The 19,884-nt window shown below is 37.8% G+C and overlaps 1 protein-coding gene and 1 pseudogene across 1 annotated transcript in view; both read left to right on the top strand.

Moving 5' to 3' along the window:
• Positions 1-19,884, top strand: part of OLA1 (Obg like ATPase 1) — a 178,654-nt gene that overhangs the window by 25,879 nt on the left and 132,891 nt on the right. Inside the window, exon 4 of the mRNA XM_034654754.1 lies at positions 1,369-1,496. Coding sequence (XP_034510645.1) covers positions 1,369-1,496 — 128 coding nt within the window. The remainder of the gene's footprint in view (positions 1-1,368; positions 1,497-19,884) is intronic.
• On the top strand, positions 13,630-14,138 carry LOC105238066 (annotated as a pseudogene).

The raw sequence follows: 19,884 nt of genomic DNA, 5'->3' as shown, positions 1-19,884 counted from the left end.
GTGCAGGTGGCCCTCCAGCCGCCAGCCGCCCCGCGGACGCTCCCGGAGCTCCCGGTCTCAGCCTCGATCCAGTGAGCACACCGGAGCTCCGGAGCTCCGTGAGATGCTTGGTGGTGCACGCTCCCGGCTCACGGACTCAGTCTGCCGTTTCCAGAGTGCGGGTCCGCGGTCCGCCCGCTCCCCGGTGCAGGTGGCCCGCCAGCCGCCCTGCGCGCGCGCTCCTGGAGCTCGCGTTCTAAGTCTGTTGTCTCGCGGGTGCCGTCCGCGAGTCCGCCTGCTCCCCCGTGCAGGTGGCCCGCCAACCGCCAGCCGTCCCGCGTGCGCTCCCGGAGCTCCCTTCTCAGCCTGCTGTCTCAAGCGTGCGGGTCCGCGGTCTGTCCGCTCCCCCTTGCAGGTGGCTACCGCTTCCCGGCGCCCTGACACGGCGGCTCCCTCCCCCTTCTGTTTAGCTTCCGATATCTGTGCGCGGTTTCACGGCTCCCCGCTTCGTACCTCGATACTCAGCGCTGGAGATGTTCATTTGTAGAGATCCAGATGTATCTTCCTGCGTCTCAGGCTGATTCCGTGGATGTTCCTGCTGGTCTGGTACCTATCCAGCTCAACTCAGGGGACCGGCTGAAAAAGGGGTCCTCTACTCCTCCGCCATCTTAACCTCCAAAATTCTCTGTTGCTGTTGTTAACACCTAGATTATTACTGTGCTGATAACTAGTTCACATAATTACATGCATTTTTTGTCTATATAACCTACATGATGATTAAATGCAAACCCAGATATCCTGTGTTTGAATCCCAGTTTTGTCACCATTAGCTGAGTAGTCCCCTGAATGTAGATAGATTTCTTAATTCCTCTCAAGTTCAATTTCCTCGTCTTTAGATTTAATAAATAGCACTTACCTGTTGGAGTTGTTTTGAGCTTTGAAATAATACATGTAAATCACTTTAGTCCAGTGGGGGGTCACAAAGTATGTTGGCTCATTCTATAATGATTACCTTTTATCGGTACACTCTTAAAATGTTCTCCATTGCTTTTGTGTCTGTATGCATGGGCCAACAGAACAGTGTAGTAAAATTTATCAGTTTTAGTCTTTTATCAGGTATCAGTTTTAGTTTTTTATAGACACAATAAAAACATCTATTCTGCTTTATAGTTTTCCTTCATTTTCCTAGGTAAGAAAGTCCTAAAGTATTAAAAGATTATTTCTTATTTAATTTTTTTGGTATTCATTTATCAAATCATCATTGAGAGTCTTGTAAATATTGTTCTAGAAGGGAAAGGATTACTTCATGTAAAATATTTTGGAAATCTATTTGGCTAATAAACAGGTTCTTAGTACTATTTTATAATAAAACCATCTTTTGTTTTCCAGCAAAATTCCTGCCTTTCTAAATGTAGTGGATATTGCTGGCCTTGTGAAAGGAGCTCACAATGGTCAAGGCCTGGGAAATGCCTTTTTATCTCATATCAGTGCCTGTGATGGAATCTTTCATCTAACACGTAAGTACAGTTATTTATTTAATTGATTCATTTCATTATAATCAGTGTTTTCTTTCCATTGCTCAAATAAAATTAGAAATGACTGACTAATAGATTTGCTTGGCTTCACAAGATGAATCATGTCTTGGTCTGCTAATTGTGACTTTAATGTTATTTAGTATCATTTCCGTACAAGAAGGCTTTTTCCATAGCAAATATGTGCTGTATTGATATTCTAATTGAATTTCATCCCCTGTTCTGGATTAAGTCCACTGGGAAGTGTTTCTATGTGGAAGTAATTTTGTTGATAATAAAGGCATTTTGAAATTTTCTTATCTTGTGGAACTTTTCTGCATTCTTGGTTTCCATGTGTTGAGAAGGCAGAATGAATAGAGGAGAGGATTCCATTATTTCAGAGGAGAGAAAGGCATCCAGGTTATTTATTGAGATGAGAGGGTTAAGGAGAAACTATAGATGAGCTAGTCCTTAATGGAGAGAAGGATATAAAGCAAAGAGAAAAACTGGTAGAACTATGTGTTAGTTTATATTCTTTTGAGTGCAGAAGTGAGCCAAGAACATAGTAGTAACACGTTGACAGAAAGGTTCAGGTTAGGTTTAGGTTAAGGCTTAGGTCAAGACTGCACCGCATGTTATTCTAATGGTATGGTATTGTAATGAACAAATCAGTGCAAATGAAGGAAATGCAAGTTGGGGTACAGGCCAGTTGTGGTCTGATTTAGTGCTTTTGTTTGTGGTCCACGACTAGATAGCAACTATAGCAATTATAATGAGCAGTTAGAAAATTTTATCGCCATTTGAGGAAATTTTTTTGTCATTTGAACCTAATAAATAGTGGTAGTATTTTTGTGTATTTTTTAAAAAATTCATTTTTATTGTATTTTTTTATTTTTATTTTATTTTGTTTTTAAAGATTTTTTTATTTTTATTTATTTATTCGACAGAGATAGAGACAGCCAGCGAGAGAGGGAAAACAAGCAGGGGAAATGGGAGAGGAAGAAGCAGGCTCATAGCAGAGGAGCCTGACGTGGGGCTCGATCCCATAACGTGGGGCTCGATCCCATAACGCCGGGATCACGCCCTGAGCCGAAGGCAGACGCTTAACCGCTGTGCCACCCAGGCGCCCCGTATTTTTTTTTTTTTTAAGATTTTATTTATTTATGTGACAGAGATAGCCAGTGAGAGAGGGAACACAAGCAGGGGGAGTGGGAGAGGAAGAAGCAGGCTCCTAGTAGAGGAGCCTGATGTGGGGCTCGATCCCATAACGCCAGGATCACGCCCTGAGCCGAAGGCAGACGCCTAACCGCTGTGCCACCCAGGCGCCCCTTGAGTTACATTTTTAATGTTTTAAGACATCAAAATGGAAATAGGCACCAAGAATTAGAAATTTCATTGTTATAAAAATATTTTCAAGATACTGGTAATGATTTTCATAGATGTCTGGCCTGACAAATGTAGAAACTTTTGTAAAGGAATCTATACACATTATGTCATTTGCTTACTCCTTTAGTAGTGTTTTTTTCTTGTGGGGTTTGTTGCCTAATGTGTAGGTGTTTTAGGTCTCTTTCTCCATGAGTCATTAGAGTTCACTTTAAATTTCTTTCTTTCTTTCTTTCTTTCTTTCTTTCTTTCTTTCTTTCTTTCTTTCTTTCTTTCTTTTTCTTTCTTCTTTCTTTTTCTTTCTTCTTTCTTTTTCTTTCTTCTTTCTTTCTTTTTCTTTCTTCTTTCTCTTTCTTTCTCCTTTTCTTTTCTTTTCTTTTCTTTCTCTTTTTTTTTTTTTTTAAAGATTTTATTTATTTATTCGACAGAGATAGAGACAGCCAGCGAGAGAGGGAACACAAGCAGGGGGAGTGGGAGAGGAAGAAGCAGGCTCACAGCAGAGGAGCCTGATGTGGGGCTCGATCCCATAACGCCGGGATCACGCCCTGAGCCGAAGGCAGACGCTTACCCGCTGTGCCACCCAGGCGCCCCTCTTTCTTTCTCTTTTTTTGTTGAAAGATCTTGTTTGTTTATTTGAGAGAGAGAGAGAGCACAGAAGCGGGGTAAGGAGTAGAGGGAGAAGCAGACTCCTCCACTGAGCAGGGAGCCCGATGCAGGGCTCGATCCCAGGATTTTGGGATCATGACCTGAGCTGAAGGCAGACACTTAACCAACTGAGCCACCCAGGCGCCTCTAGAGTTCTCTAGAACTCATTATCTTGTTCACATGTATGCAGATTTGGAGTTACACTTAACTTTTAAAGTGTGTTTTTAAAGTTATTGGATACTAACTTTAGCTATGAGTTCAGCTAGAGAAACAAGAATTTAATCTTTCGGTGAACAAGCATTTATAGCTGAACCCATAGCTAAAATTAGCAAAAGTAAGTCTTACTGGGACACATAAAAATATAAAAATTGCCAGACTTTGACTGAGAGCTAATCTTTTTATTCTGGTGAATTTTATAAACAAAGCTTTGTGGGAAGTATTTTTTTTTTTTAAAGATTTTTATTTATTTATTCAACAGAGATAGAGACAGCCAGCGAGAGAGGGAACACAAGCAGGGGGAGTGGGAGAAAGAAGCAGGCTCATAGCAGAGGAGCCTGATGTGGGACTCGATCCCAGAACGCCGGGATCACGCCCTGAGCCGAAGGCAGACGCTTAACCGCTGTGCCACCCAGGCGCCCCTGTGGGAAGTATTTTTAAAAGTACAAATGAATTTCTGCTTATTAAAATTAATTTGAAAACAAATTTACTTATTGCAGGGTGACATTTTCTTGCTATTTTAAATACTTAGAAAACTTTAAAAAATGCTTAGAAAGCTTTTTCAAAAGAACATTAATTGAAGACTAGTCTAATAATTTGTTCATTATGTGAAACTTTTTACATAGCTTATTGAAGATACTCCTTTAGTGTATAAGCCAGTTTGTAGCAAATGTAGACCAATTTTATATAGCAGGTAGATGTAGCGTTAACATTTTTTTCTGCACATAACATGGATTAATCTCAAAATAATTATGCTAAGTAGAAGAAGCCAGTCCAGAAAAGAGCGTAACTATATGATTCCATTTATGTAAGACTCTAGAAGATACAAAACAATCTATCAGAAGGCAGGTCAGTGGTTACCTGGGGTCAAGAGGATGGGGAAGGGGAGGGGGAGAGGGAGGGATTTAAAGGGGTGTGAGGAAACTTGGGGTGGTGGAATGTTCATAATCTTGATTGTGGTGATGGTATCACAGGTATATACATACTCTATATCAAATTGTACACTTTATGCACAGTTTATTAAATGTTAATTTCACTTGGCAAAACAAAAAAGAAAAAAAAAGGAAAAGGATGTGGAAAATTAAAAAAAACCCAACAACAACTTCTGTGTCACTTTTCCTTCTGGGAAGTTTTGATTGGACTCTCTTATCCTGATTGTTTCAGTAGTATAAGTATTTCAGGTCCTATTTCTAGGTTTTCATTAGTAGGTTGATAGACTGTGTTGATTTACAAATCAGAATTAAACCTGACATTTTGTGAAGAAACTTGGATTTTGGTGCATTAAAGTGAAATTGTTTGTCTTTTTCATATACTAATCTGATGTACAGAATCTTTTCAGCTGGAGAATTCTTTAAAAATTCCAAACTATTATTATTTGTTGGCAAGTTTGTTGGGCAAAACATTTTTTTTTAATTTCATTTATAAAATTCAGGAGTATGTGTATTTTATTTTTTAAATTATCATATAGTAAAATTGACTTATTTTGGCATACAGTTCTATGAATTTTAGCATATGTATAGATTTGTGTAACCACCAGCACCCAGGGTGCAGAACACTTCACCCCCAAAATAGTCCCTTATGCTGTCCCCTTTATAGTCACACTCTTGCCACTCTGAAGCCTGACAACTATTGATCTGTTTTCCATCACTTGAGTTTTGTCTTTTTGAGAATGTTGTATCAGTGAAATAATAGCAATATGTATTGTTTTGTTTCATTTTGAAAACATTTTTACAGATGAAAGCTAATGGTGTTACTAGCATAGAGTCCGTCCATTAGACATGTTTCTGGAACCTAGGAGGGGTGAAGTTAATTCAGAGGGGGTTGTTTTTCTGTTTTCTGTTTTTTTACTTTTTTAGTTTTCTTTAACCTCATTCTTCCTATTCTTTTATGGATCTTTTAAGTGTTTTTAAATAACATAATTTTTTTTCACTCTTGGTGTTTTGGGAAATACTACTCTTTTTTATTTCAAAGTTTGCTTTTTAAAAATTCTTAGCAAAATTTTGTCTTAAACCAGACTAAGTCTTGTACTAATGGGCAGAACTGCCTGTTTCTAAAACATGAATTGCCTGAAAATACAGGATGTTATGAAAATGGTAAGAATCCCGTGTTTGTCGAATTTGTCTACTGAAGAGCTCTAACTGCAAAGGGTGGGGAACATGGGGGCCTTTGGTACACAGTGTAGCTCCAGATACTTGACTTCAAGGAAGAGTTTTCAGCATCTCATAGTTTACTTTCTTCTGTACTTCCAGCACTGTGCACTCCCCAATTTGAGAAGCAGGATTGTAGGTTTTGATATAAATACCCCAGACCTACCAAAAGGCCTGTCTGACCAAGGAACTAGGTCCAACTTAATTTTTTTTAAAGAAATTTTTTTTTGTTTTTTTTTTTAAGATTTATTTATTTATTTTAGTCTTTTTTTTTTTTTTTTTAAGGATTTTATTTATTTATTTGACAGAGACAGAGACAGCCAGCGAGAGAGGGAACACAAGCAGGTGGAGTGGGAGAGGAAGAAGCAGGCTCATATCAGAGGAGCCTGATGTGGGGCTCGATCCCATAACGCCGGGATCACGCCCTGAGCCGAAGGCAGACGCTTAACCGCCGTGCCACCCAGGCGCCCCTATTTATTTTAGTCTTAAGCAGATTCCATGCTGAGCTTAGAGCCAGACTCAGGGCTGTATCTGATGACCTAAGATCACGACCTGAGCCAAAACCAAGAGTCCAATGCTTAACCAACTACGCCACTCAGGTGTCCCAACTAGGTCCAACTTATAATGATAATAATGAATATCTTTATAGCACTTTGTTTATTTAGTGCTTTTTAAATTGTTAGGTCTTGATTATCAAAGATCCCAGTGAGATGTGTATGCCTATTGTCATCCTCATTTGAAAATGAGAAAACCAAAGCTTAGAGAGGTAAAATAATTTGCTTTAGTCACATAATTGAAAGATGTCAGTCCCTGTGATTAAACCAACTTTGTATGGCATTAGTCCTTCCTACCACACTCTTTCTGTCTTGAGCATAGCATTAACTCCAACTCTGTTGTCCAACCTCTGGAAGAAGTGTCTGAGGGAAAAATTAAACAGTATATGGAAAAGGTACCTGATTTTCTAAGGAAAAGGTAGCTTTTATTCTTTTTATATATGTGTGTGTGTATATGTATATATATATATTTATATATATATGTATGTATATATATATTTGTATATATGTATGTATTTATATATGTATATGTATGTATATATGTATATATGTACTTAAGATTTTATATATTTATTTGACAGAGAGTGAGAGAGCACAAGCAGGGGGAGTGGCAGAGGGAGAGGGAGAAGCAGGCTCCCTGCTGAGCCTGGAGCCCGATGTGGGGCTCAATCTTAGGACCCTGGGATCATGACCTGAGCCGAAGGTGACACTTAATTGACTGAGCCACCCAGGTGCCCCAATATATATATTTAATAAGGTTTTGATTTTAATTCCAGTATAGTTAATTTATATTATTAGCTTCAAGTGTATAATATAGTGATTCAACAATTCCTTACATCCTCCAGTGCTTATCACAAGTGTCCTTAGGGGCACCCGGGTGGCTCAGTCAGGTAAGTGTCTGCCTTTGGCTCAGGTCATGATCCCAGAGTCCTGGGATCAAGCCCCACATAGGGCTCCCTGCTCAGTGGGAGCTTGCTTCTCCCTCTCCCTTTGCCTGCTACTCACCCTGCTTGTGCTCTCTCTTTCTCTCTGTCAAATAGATAAATAAAATCGTAACAACAAACAAACAAACAAGTGTCCTCCTTAATCCCCATCATCTATTTCACCCATCCTCCCCACCCACCTCCCCTCTGGTAACCATTAGTTTGTTCTCTGTTGTTGAGAGTCTCTTTCTTGGTTTGTCTCTTTTCTTTTTTCCTTTGTTCATTTGTTTCTTAAATCCCACGTATGAGTGAAATCATATGGTATTTGTCTTTCTCTGACTGACTTCTCTTATCATTATATTCTCTAGCTCCATCTAGAGAATTGTTGCAAAAGGCAAGATTTCATTCTTTTTTATGGCTGAGTAGTATTGCCTTGTAAAGGTAACTTTTACTCTTAAAGCCTGTGCCAGAGCTCCATGGAGTAGGAGTTGGGGACTCAGATTAGATTACAATGTCGGCATGCTTTTGTAAGTACTATCTATCTAGTGAATATGTTGTTTCTAGACATTTGTATTGCCGAATGAAATACATAAGTTTGATGACTCTATCAAGTAGAAAGTCAGTAAAGGATTTTGATGGATTCACTGCCATTAGATTTCTTGTGTTTTGCATTTAGAATGTACCTTTCTTAACTTGCTTTACCTGTGTTCACTAAACAAGATACTGGGTCTTTAAAACCTCATATTAATACTTAAAAGAGTGGCCTGTAAAATCATCTGTCAACTCTATTGGTAGGGGAAAGTACATGTACTTTGTTAAACGTAATATAAACTCTTCTTGGGTTAAGTTCATGACCAAGTACTTTTTTTTTTTTTCTTTTTTTTCTTTTTTTTTAAAGATTTTATTTATTTATTTTGACAGAGATAGAGACAGCCAGCGAGAGAGGGAACACAAGCAGGGGAAGTGGGAGAGGAAGAAGCAGGCTCATAACAGAGGAGCCTGATGTGGGGCTCGATCCCATAACGCCGGGATCACGCCCTGAGCCAAAGGCAGACGCTTAACCGCCCTGCCACCCAGGCGCCCCGTGACCAAGTACTTTTATACTGTAAAAAAAAAAACCACAAAAACTCTTAACTTGGAAAGTGTTATTAATACACACTGACTAAAGCAAAAGCTTCGACAGAGTTTTTAATAGAATTAAGGTTAACTTGAAGAGTTAGTATTCCCTGAAAACCTGAAATAGAGGGAGGAGGATTACATGTGAGGTAAGAACAAGGTTTTTATAAATGTAATGTATAAATTACCAGCTGAGGGAACCAAAACATAACACATTATGATGACACATTAATATAAGTAATTTTTTAAATAAGGGACATTTTAACAAGTGAGATGAATCATTTGGAGGATTTTAAAGTAGACTTTAAGAGGGAATAGCTATTGTAAAAATTTGTTGACAAATTTAGGCAAATTTTAACTACATTACTTTATGAAAGCCCTTTTATTGTCTTTTCAATTACTTCACTGCCAAAGTAGTCAAATATATCTAAGATATACTATCCATCTTGAATGTTTTGTTGCAGGTTGGAAAAAAATTTCTGCCAGGTGTAGTTTTCAGCAGCTCAGGGAATGAGTGTGATGGGTTGTACATGGGGGAAGGTGAGCACAGTGTGGTAGGCTGTTCTTGTGCCACTGTCAGTCCTCTCTTGAGTATAGGGTTTACATGGAAGTGGAATTTCAGTAAGCAAAGTTGTGCTTCCAAAATACCTAGCACTCATTTTATGCCTAAAAATAAGGTGCTATTTATTGTGCTGGAATTTCCAGAATGTTAGATATATGTTGAGTTAAGCATAACTAAGAAAAAAAAATTCATACATGTTTTCAGGTTTTCTGCCTCTTCATATGGCCTGTGCTTCTTCAAGCTATTGAACAAAACAAACTAATAGTTTAAAGAATTTCTTTTTTTAATTTTCTGTGCCTGTGTTGCTTGAATGAGCATTCAGTACTGACACAAGAATGCCACAAAAATTGAATTTCAGTTGAACTAATTCCCTACAAAAATACTTGCAATTTTTAGTTCAATTTAATTATTTTTATGACATCAGAGAGTATAAACTTTATGTGAGAAATGAATATCAGAGACTAATTTAATTACCTTCAACACAGAAACCTTACATCATATGTTCTTATGTATTTTGTATATAATATCCTTCCATGAAAGGATAAAGGGTTATAATTGAAATTAGGGGAAAAAAGAGTATTTATCTCTGAGATTTTGTTGTGAATCACAATTTGAAAAACGCTAACTAAAACTGAAGTCTAACATTTTTATTTTAACAAAGATATAGTATTCTAAGCCCTATACAAATATTAACTCATTTATTCCTTATAACACCTGCATAAGAATAGGTACTATTATTATCCTCATTTTGTAAATGAGGAATCCAAAGAGCAGAGGAGTTACAGTACTTGCCCAAGATTACCTGGCTAGTGACAGTTAGAAATTAGATTTTACTCTGTTTTTTTCATTTTATAATGAATTTTAGTTTTTTTTCCATTTTTAAAATTTAATTTCAATTAATTAACATATAATGTATTAATGGTTCCAGAGGTAGAGGTCAGTGATTCAGCAAGTTACCCTGTCCTTTACCTCCCTCCCCACCAGCAATCCTCAGTTTTTTTTCCCTATAATTAAGAGTCTCTTATGCCTTGTCTCCCTCTCTGATTTCATCTTGTTTTATTTTTTCCTCTCTTCCCCTGCCATCCTTTGTTTTGTTTCTTAAATTCTACATATCAGTGAGATCATATGATAATTGTCCTTCTCTGATTGACTTATTTCGCTTAGCATAATACCCTCTAGTTCTGTCCATGTCATTGCAAATGGCAAGGTTTCATTTTTTTTGATGGCTGAGTAGCACTCCAAGAAATCAGATTTTAAACTCAGTTGTGGTTACAAAGTCCTTACTCTATGTTGGACTAGTCCATTAATCCGTGCTGAGAATTATCAATGCAAATAAAGAAGTCTTTTTTTTTTTAATCACAAAAATTTTTATTAGTCTGTGAGCCCTTGAAACTTCATCTGTGGACCCACTTTGAGAAACGCTTGTTTAAATTCCAGAGAAGTTGCATCAAAATTTATTAGTTCTAGGTCAAGCAGTTTTTCTTTTTCTTTAAGAATTTATTTATTTATTTGAGAGAGAGAGAGAGAGAGAGACCGTGCACAAGTGGGGGGGAGGGTCAGAGAGAGAAGGAGAGGGAGAAGCAGACTCCCTGCTAAGCAGGGAGCCCGATGTGGGGCTCGGTCACAGGACCCCAGGATCGTGACCTGAGCTGAAGGCAGACAGACGCTTAACTGACTGAGCCACCCAGGCGCCCCAGATCATGCACTTTTTAAGGAAGCCCAAATAATAGAATAAAAAGGCAGTGGAAAATTATTTATTTTGTAAATTCCTGAAGGGTATGGGATGACTTTATTTAGAGAAACAGATTTATGTGGCTTGGATTCTAGGTATACATGTTGCAGATTCTTAATGCTTTTAGTAACAAAGATAACAAAACATATTTCAGAAAGAAGAGAGAGAACGCATTCAAATTTACTCTCACACATTCTTTCTTCAGGTATTTTCATTTTGATTTATGAAGGGAATAAATAGACAAGTGATCAGTAGCCAGGGTCCTGGCAGTATGTGTAGCAGCTTTCATTAATCTTTTAGATGGTGACTTTTTTTGGAGGTCCTCTGGAGCTTATGTGTAACAATTGACTGTGTGACTTAATGTGATGTATACTTTGTTCATAATAATCCTGTAGGGACGCAGTATGCCTGTTTTAATGATGAGAAAACTGAGGCTTAAAGAGACTAGGAAATTAGGCCATAATTTACAGAACTGATGAGGACCAGAGCTATGATTTGAATTCAGGTCTGCCTGAAATAATGTGGCTGTCAGTGCTTAAAAATCTACAAGCAGTTGGATAGTTATTTTTTTGAGATATATATTCTTTTCTTTGGTCTGAGTATCAAACTGTTTTTAAATGTTGGTTATGTTTTAAATAATCATTCTCCTACTTAATTGTCCCCCCACTCCCAAAGGATCTTAAATGTTTGAAATTATGCAGAAATGTTTTGTTGAATCACCTTTGTGTGTGTCTGCCTGCCTACCTGCCTCCTTTCCTTCGTTCCTTCCTACCTTCTTTCCTTCCTTCCTTACTCATGTATAGTTGATAAGTTGTGTTATTCTTTAGCTGACTCTTTTTCAGGTTTTTTGAGTCATACAGAATGCTTTTTAATGGTTTGTATGATTTTAAAAAGTGGAAATTTTCAGAATAGAGACTCCAGAAAGGGACCCTTAACTCGGTGGTCAACTAATCTTTGACAAAGTAGGAAAGAATATCCAATGGAGAAAGGATAATCATCTCTTCAACACATGGTGTTGGGAAAATTGAACAGCTACATGCAGAATGAAACTGGACCATTTTCTTACACCATACACAAAAATAGACTCAAAATGGATGCAAGACCTAAATGTGAGACAGGAATCCAACAAAATCTTAGAAGAGAACACAGGCAGCAGCCTCTTTAACCTTGGCTCCATCAGCTTCTTGCTAGACACGTCTCCAGAGGCAAGCGAAACAAAAGCAAAAATGAACTGTTGAGACTTCATCAAGATAAAAAGCTTTGCACAGCAAAGGAAAAAGTCAACAAAACTAAAAGGCAACCTACCGAATGGAAGAAGATATTTGCAAATGTCTTATCAGATAAAGGGTTAGTATCCAGGATCTGTAAAGAATTTATCAAACTCAGCACCCCAAAACAAATAATCCAGTCAAGAAACGGGCAGAAGACATGAACAGACATTTTTCCAAAGAAGACATGGCGATACAAATGACCAGCTGACATATGAAAAGATGTTCAACAGCACTCATCATCAGGGAAATTTAAATCAAAACCACAATGAGATACCACCTCACACTGGTCAGAATGGCTAAAATTAGGGGCGCCTGGGTAGCACAGCGGTTAAGCGTCTGCCTTCGGCTCAGGGCGTAATCCCGGCATTATGGGATCGAGCCCCACATCAGGCTCCTCTGCTATGAGCCTGCTTCTTCCTCTCCCACTCCCCCTGCTTGTGTTCCCTCTCTCGCTGGCTGTCTCTATCTCTGTCAAATGAATAAATAAATAAAATCTTTAAAAAAAAAAAAGAATGGCTAAAATTAACAACTCAGGAAATGACAGATGTTGGCGAGGATGCAGAAGAGGGGGAACCCTCTTACACAGTTGGTGGGAATGCAAACCGGGCAGCCACTCTGGAAAACAGTATGGAGGTTCCTCAAAAAGTTGAAAATAGAGCTACCCTGGGGCACCTGGGTGGCTCAGTCGGTCAAGCATCTGCCTTTGGCTCAGGTCATGATCCCGGGGTACTGGGATCGAGCCCTGCATCCAGCTCCCTGCTTGGTGGGGAGTCTGCTTCTCCCTCGCCCCTCCCCTTCCTCTCATGCTCTGTCTCTCACTTTCTCATGCTCTGTCTCTTGCTTTCTCTCTCTCAAATAAATAAATAAAATCTTAAAAAAAAAAAAAACTATCCTATGATCCAGGAATTGCACTACTAGGTATTTATCCAGAGTATACAAACATAGTGATTCGAAGGGGCACATGCACCCTAATGTTTATAGCAACAATGTCCACAATAGCAAACTATGGAAAGAGCCCAGATGTCCATCAAAAGATGAATGGATAAAGATGTGGTGTATATATATACAACGGTATATTACTCAGCCATCAGAAAGAATGAAATCTTGGCATTTGCAATGATGTGGATGGAACTAGAGGGTATTATGCTAAATAAAATAAGTCAGTCGGAGAAAGACAAATATCATATAATTTCACTCATGTGGAATTTAAGAAACAAAAAGGGGAAGGGAAGGAAAAATTAAATAAGATAAAAGCAGAGAGGGAGACAAACTATGGGAGACTCTTAACTCTAGGAAACAAACAGGGTTGCTGGAGGGGAGGGGGATGAGGAATGGGGTAACTGGGTGATGGGTGTTAAGGAGAGCACTTGATGTAATGAGCACTAGGTGTTATATGCTACTGTTGAATCGCTAAGTTCTACCCCTGAAACTGATAGTACACCATATGTTAACTGAATTGAATTTAATTTAAAAAAAAAAGTGGGAATTTCTCCATATTTTTGGCATAATTGACATCCATTTTGGGTAAACGACTCTGAATAACTATAATTGTCTCCATTGCTAATGATGTAATATTAACTGTAGAACAGAAATTCTTTATGAATTCTCTGTGAATATTCTTTTTTTATTTTTCTTAAACTTTTGGTTTTTCTTACTGGACCCTACCATTGAGAAAGAAAAATAACAGTTTCTGGTGTTTGAAGAAACACTAGAAATTAACATTCTAAAAGTTATTTGATGGAGCTCTTTTGGGTCTGCCCCGGAAACAAGATGAAGGGGACATCATCATTTGGAAAGCGTGGCAATAAGATGCATACATTGTGCTGCTGCTGTGGCTTGAAGCCCTCCCACCTTCAGAAGTCCACCTGTGGCAAATGTGGGTATCCTGCCAAGCTCAAGAGAAAGTATAACTGGAGTGCCAAGGCTAAAAGACGAAATACCCCTAGGAGTGGCTGAATGAGGCACCTAAAAATCGTATACCGCAGATTCAGGCATGGATTCTGTGAAGGGACAACACCTAAGCCCAAGAGGGCAGCTGTTGCAGCATCCACTTCATCTTAAGGATTTCAGCGATTAGTCACACAATAAACGTTCTGGCTTAAAAAAAGTTATTTACGCATCTCCAAAGGCAAGAGAAACAAAAGATAAAATGAACATGTGGGACTACATCAAGATAAAAAGCTTCTGCACAGCCAAGGAAACAGTCAAAAAAACTAAGAGGCAGCCCACAGAATGGGAGAAGATATTTGCAAATGACACTACAGATAAAAGACTGGTATCCAAGATCTACAAAGAACTTCTCAAACTCAATACACGAGAAACAAATAAACAAATCATAAAATGGGCAGAAGATAAGAAGACACTTGTCCAATGAAGACATAGAAATGGCTAACAGACACATGTTCAAAATCATTAGCCATCAGGGAAATTCAAATCAAAACCACGCTGAGATACCACCTTACGCCAGTTAGAATGGCAAAAATTGACAAGGCAAGAAACAACAATTGCTGGAGAGGATGTGGAGAAAGGGGATCCCTCCTACATTGTTGGTGGGAATGCAAGTTGGTACAGCCACTCTGGAAAACAGTGTGGAGGTCCCTTAAAAAGTTAAAAATTGAGCTACCCTATGACCCAGCCATTGCACTACTGGGCATTTACCCCAAAGATATAGACGTAGTGAAGAGAAGGGCCATATGCACTCCAATGTTCATAGCAGCATTGTCCACAACAGCCAAATCGTGGAAGGAACCGAGATGCCCTTCAACAGATGACTGGATTAAGAAGTTGCGGTCCATATATACAATGGAATATTACTCAGCTATAAGAAAGAACGAATTCTCAACATTTGCTGCAACATGGACGGCACTGGAGGAGATTATGCTAAGTGAAATAAGTCGAGCGGAGAAAGACAATTATCATATGATTTCTCTCATCTATGGAACGTAAAAACTAGGAAGATCGGTAGGGGAAGAAAGGGATAAAGAAAGGGGGGTAATTAGAAGGGGGAATGAAGCATGGGAGACTATGGACTCTGAGAAACCAACTGAGGGCTTCAGAGGGGAGAGGGATGGGGGAATGGGATAGGCTAGTGATGGGTAGTAAGGAGGGCACGTATTGCATGGTGTGCGTTGTTATATGCAACTAATGAATCATCGAACTTTACATCAGAAACCAGGGATGTACTGTATGGTGACTAACATAATAAAAAAAAAATTAAAAAAATTTTTAAAAAAGTTATTTAATAGATTAACTGCTTTTGAAAGTAAAATAGATATCCATTATACTTAGTGTATATCACTTTTATGGAGATTTTGTTATGAACATCTGTTGTAAAAAGCTAAATACTATTTATTTTTAAAATTTTTTTGAAGCTCATTATCCACATTTCCTTAAAAGGTTATTTATATAAGCTGAAGGAGCTTTTTAATTTCAAAAAATATTTGTTTGTTTATTTATTTATTTATTTACTTATTTTAAAGAAAGCTCTACTCCCAGTGTGGGGCTTCAGCTCACCACCCTAACATCAAGAGTTGCATGCTCTACGAAATGAACCAACCCCTGAAGGAGCTTTTTAAAATTTAGAACAAACAAAACCTAAGTCTTGATTTACCTTGTAGCAGAAATCCAAGTGTATGATGTTTAGGATGTGCTTTCCAAAATGATACCTTAAAGATGAGTTGCTCGTTAAGTAATATTAAAGTTAAGAATGAAAGGGAAACAAATCAGAACCATGTTAGCATAATGCAGCTATTTTTTCTGCATTTCAGTTTGGTATTTAAAGTGGATCACTTTCTAGGTATATAATTGTGAAAAAGTAACACTGTGTCCTTGAACTTCATTTTCTCATGTAAAATGGGGATTGTAATACTGCACTTAAATTACTTTGGAGTTTAGAGATCATTCTATGTCAGTGCATATAGACTTTTTAATGTTGCTACATTGGTGTGTTTTTTTGGTAAATATAGATTTTTAATTTCAACATATTTTTTTCGTTAAAAAAGTTTTTTTTTTTGTTAAGGTAATGTGTACATAAAATAAAATTTACATTTTAACCATCTTTAAGTGTTCAGGTCAGTGGCATATAGTACATTTACATGTTGTGCAGCCATCATCACCATCCATCTCCAAAACTTTTTCCATCATCCCAAGCTGAAGCTCCATACCCATCAGGTGATAGCTTCCACTTCCTTCCTACTCCAGCCCCCAGCAGCTACCTTTCTACTTTCTATCTCTGAATTTGACTACTCTAGGTACCTCATACAAGTAGAATCATATAGTCTTTGTCTTTTTGTGACTGGTTTATTTCATGTTTCATTGCTATGTCATTGTCCATAGTATGGAAGTACCAGAGTTTATTGAAGTACTTCTATTTGTGTGCATTTATTTATTTTCCCAGCTTCATGTAGATATAATTGACATGCAACATTATGTAAGTTTAAGGTGTACAATATGATGATTTGATACACTTATATATTTTGAAATGATTACTGCAGTAAGGTTAGTTAACATATCTATCACCTCACATAATTAACTTTTTTTTGTGTGTGTGGTGAGAACACCTAAGATCTACTCTTTTAGCTACTTCCGTGGTATAGTATTGTTAACTATAGTCACCATGCTGTACATTAGATCTGTAGACCTTACTCATCTTATAACTGAAAGTTTGTACCTTTTGACACGCATCTCCCCATTTCCCCCACCCCAGTCCCTAGCAAATACTAGTCTACTTACTCTCTGTTTCTCTGAGTTGTTCTAGAAGAAAACAGTTGTGAGTCTTTACCTGATCACAGGGAAGATAAGAACTATCTAAGTATAAAAGTACAACAAGAGTTCTGCTTTCTGAGCTATGGAACAGTTTTGTTCCAAATTTAGAAACATACAGGGGGTTCAGAGTTACAGAAATGTTAATTATAAAGTATATAATCATTTATAGTTATAGAAAACAAAGCTTCAAATACGTTTGATGATTTTCAGCTAAATTGTTATGTGCATGCATGTGTATATGTGATATTGGTGGTAATGGTAGACGTATATGGGATATAGTGTCCTTTTCCTTCCTGAGTTCTCTTCTCCAGTTGCTTGTTCACGTTTTCTAAATGTGCATTTATTTTGAAGTCTTTGTGTGAACTTCAGTTCTGTTTATTATTTTGTTCTGCTGACTTCTAAAAGGAATTTTAACTGTCTTACAATAAAGGACAAATACATTAAAACAACAAGGAAGTGACGAAAGCCATTAATGAAGAATGAGAATTAAAGGGAGTAGGGTGCATTAAAGGGAGTAGCGTGGATGGATGGTCAGGAGCCTAGTACATGGTAACACATAATCTATGCCGAATAACGTACTGACATTGAGAATAAATCTTACCGCTGAGCATCGTGGCAGCTGAGGCAAAGAGAAAAAATTATAGGTTGTCTAATTTCATATGCATCTGGTATATATCAGAAGAGATACCCTTTCCTAGCTCTAAATTGACATTTAATGCGTCTTTGTAAGACCTGAGGCACAGCCGATGTGCAGTTTTCTCTTAGTTTGCATAAAAGGCAGTAATCTGGAAGCAATCTTCTACCCCTTTGTAACGCTGGATAAAAACAGAGTCCATAGAGTTAGATAATTTTTTTTTCCCTGAAGTATTTATCTTTTCTGGAGTATTTACCTATGCTGTTATACAGTAGTACAGGTTTTAACTCCAATTCCTACAAGGGCTAAAATGTAGGGAATCTAGATGACTATGGAATTAGCATGTTTTTAAACTACCTCTTCAGAGTATGAGCAGGCTTGGGCAGTTGTGACATAGCAAGCAAGTGAACATTAATGTTGTTAGCATGTGTCTGAATTGTTGGCATTTTATTTCGATTTCCAGAAGGGAAATGATTATTAAGCACCTAGTATATGTTAGGTACTACGGTAGCCTATTTCTAATTTATTGTTCCTTTTAATATTAACAGTTCTGCAGGGTATTACTATCCCAGTTGTATAGATGAGGATATTGAGAGTGAAAAGTTACGTCGTTTTCCTAGGGTATGTAGCTAGTAAACTGGATGTAGAGCACGTTTCCATTCTTTAAAGTTCTTTTTCTTTCCAGTCTTTCACCATACTACATTGCTTTCTTACATTTTTAGATCTGAATGCTTAGAATCTGTGTAATAAACATGTTTAAGATCCATGTATTTGAATGTGAGAGAGGGAGAAGATTCAAATGGTTGGTGTACGTTGTTTTTCAGAGAATACTTGCCCTGCACAATATATAGTGCTCAAAGAGACAGGTGCTATGTAGTGATTTTAAAAGAATTGGGTTATAGTTTTTGTTTTTTTGTTGCTATCAAATAACTATGTGCCAGGCTGTATGCTAAGTGCTTTATTTGAGTAAATTCATTTGATTCTCAGAACAACTCAGAAATGGATACAGAGAGGTTAGGCAATTTGCCCAACCTTGCACAGTTGGTAGAATATAATAGTTGGGAGTTGTATTCAGTAAGGCAAGTCTGACTCTAAAATCTGCATTGTTAGCCTTTGCATTAGTGCTGACCAGTAGAAATATGTTGTTAGCCATAAATGTGGCTACTTATGTAATTTAATGTTTTCTGATAGCCACATTTAAAAAAGTAAAAAGAAAAGGTGAAGTTAATTTTAATAATATAATCTATCCAAAATATTATTTCAATATGCGGTCAATATGAAAAATTATTGATATATTTTTGATGTTGTCTCCAAAATCTGGTGTGTAATTTCTGCTTAGAGCACATCTCCCTTTGGACTAGCCACATTTCAAGTAATTAATAGCCACATGTGATTAGTGGGTACAGTATTGGATTGCTCAGCTCTACCCTATACTCATAGGAGGAAATGAGAGAAAGATACATCAAATTATTGATAGATTTTTGAAGAATAGAAGTGGGTGGGGGGAGAGATGGGTGACTTTCCTTTTTTACTTTAGACCCTTGGCTTTTTTTTTTTTTTAAGGGAACATGTATTATTCTGATTTCTAAAGCATGAGGAATTTTCTAATTTAAATACCAATGTAGGGCATTCACAAATGATTCAAATAAAATCCTCTAGAGTTCTGTATTAAAACAATGAGAAGGAACACGTGGGTGGCTCAGTCAGTTAAGCATCTTGACTTGGTTTCAGTTCAGGTCATGATCTCAGGGTCCTGGGATCAAACCCCACACTGGGCTCCCCACTCAGTGGGGAGTCTGTCTGGGGATTTTATCCCTCTCCGTTTGCCCCTCCTGCTGCTTTCTCTCTCTCTCTCCTTCTCTAAAATAAAATAAGTAAATCTTTAATTAAAAAAACAGTGGGAAGATGGCTTTGACCTAGAATGTTGTGATTCAGGAGTTGTCAGGGATTTATTTCTAGCTCTGTAAAATGTTTGATTTTTAAGCTGGGTTGATGAGTGTCGTTCTGCCAGGATAGGAATTTACTCGCAGATAACTAAATTAGTGGATTCTTTTGTTAAAGAAGTTATTTCCTTGATTACTCTCATAGCATTATGTTTGTGTTGTCTCTTCTGCCATAAAGTGATACTTGCATTTTTAAGAAACCTTAATGGAGCAAATGTAGGTTGTAGCATAGTGAGTGTGTGTGTGTGTTTGTCTGTCTGTCTGTGGTGTTGAGGGGAGGAGGGAAGGCTGTGGGGAAAGGCAGGGCTGTCCTTATACAACTCTTTGTTCTACTAACAAACTAATTTCTTCGCGTACAATTAACTTCCTCATTCCACATATTTTTGGTAAGGGGATATTATCCAACTTCCTCTTTCCACCCTAGGAACCTCAGGGAGCCTTATCTTTGCCCTTGTCAGGTAGAATTGGCCACTTAACCTAAGTTGGGTTTAAAAGATGAAAAGA

The sequence above is a fragment of the Ailuropoda melanoleuca genome, chromosome 2 (genome assembly GCF_002007445.2).
Source record: "Ailuropoda melanoleuca isolate Jingjing chromosome 2, ASM200744v2, whole genome shotgun sequence".
In the NCBI taxonomy this organism is placed as follows: domain Eukaryota; kingdom Metazoa; phylum Chordata; class Mammalia; order Carnivora; family Ursidae; genus Ailuropoda; species Ailuropoda melanoleuca.
The sequence above is the reverse complement of the archived record's forward strand: the minus strand, read 5'-3'. Positions and strand labels throughout refer to the sequence as shown.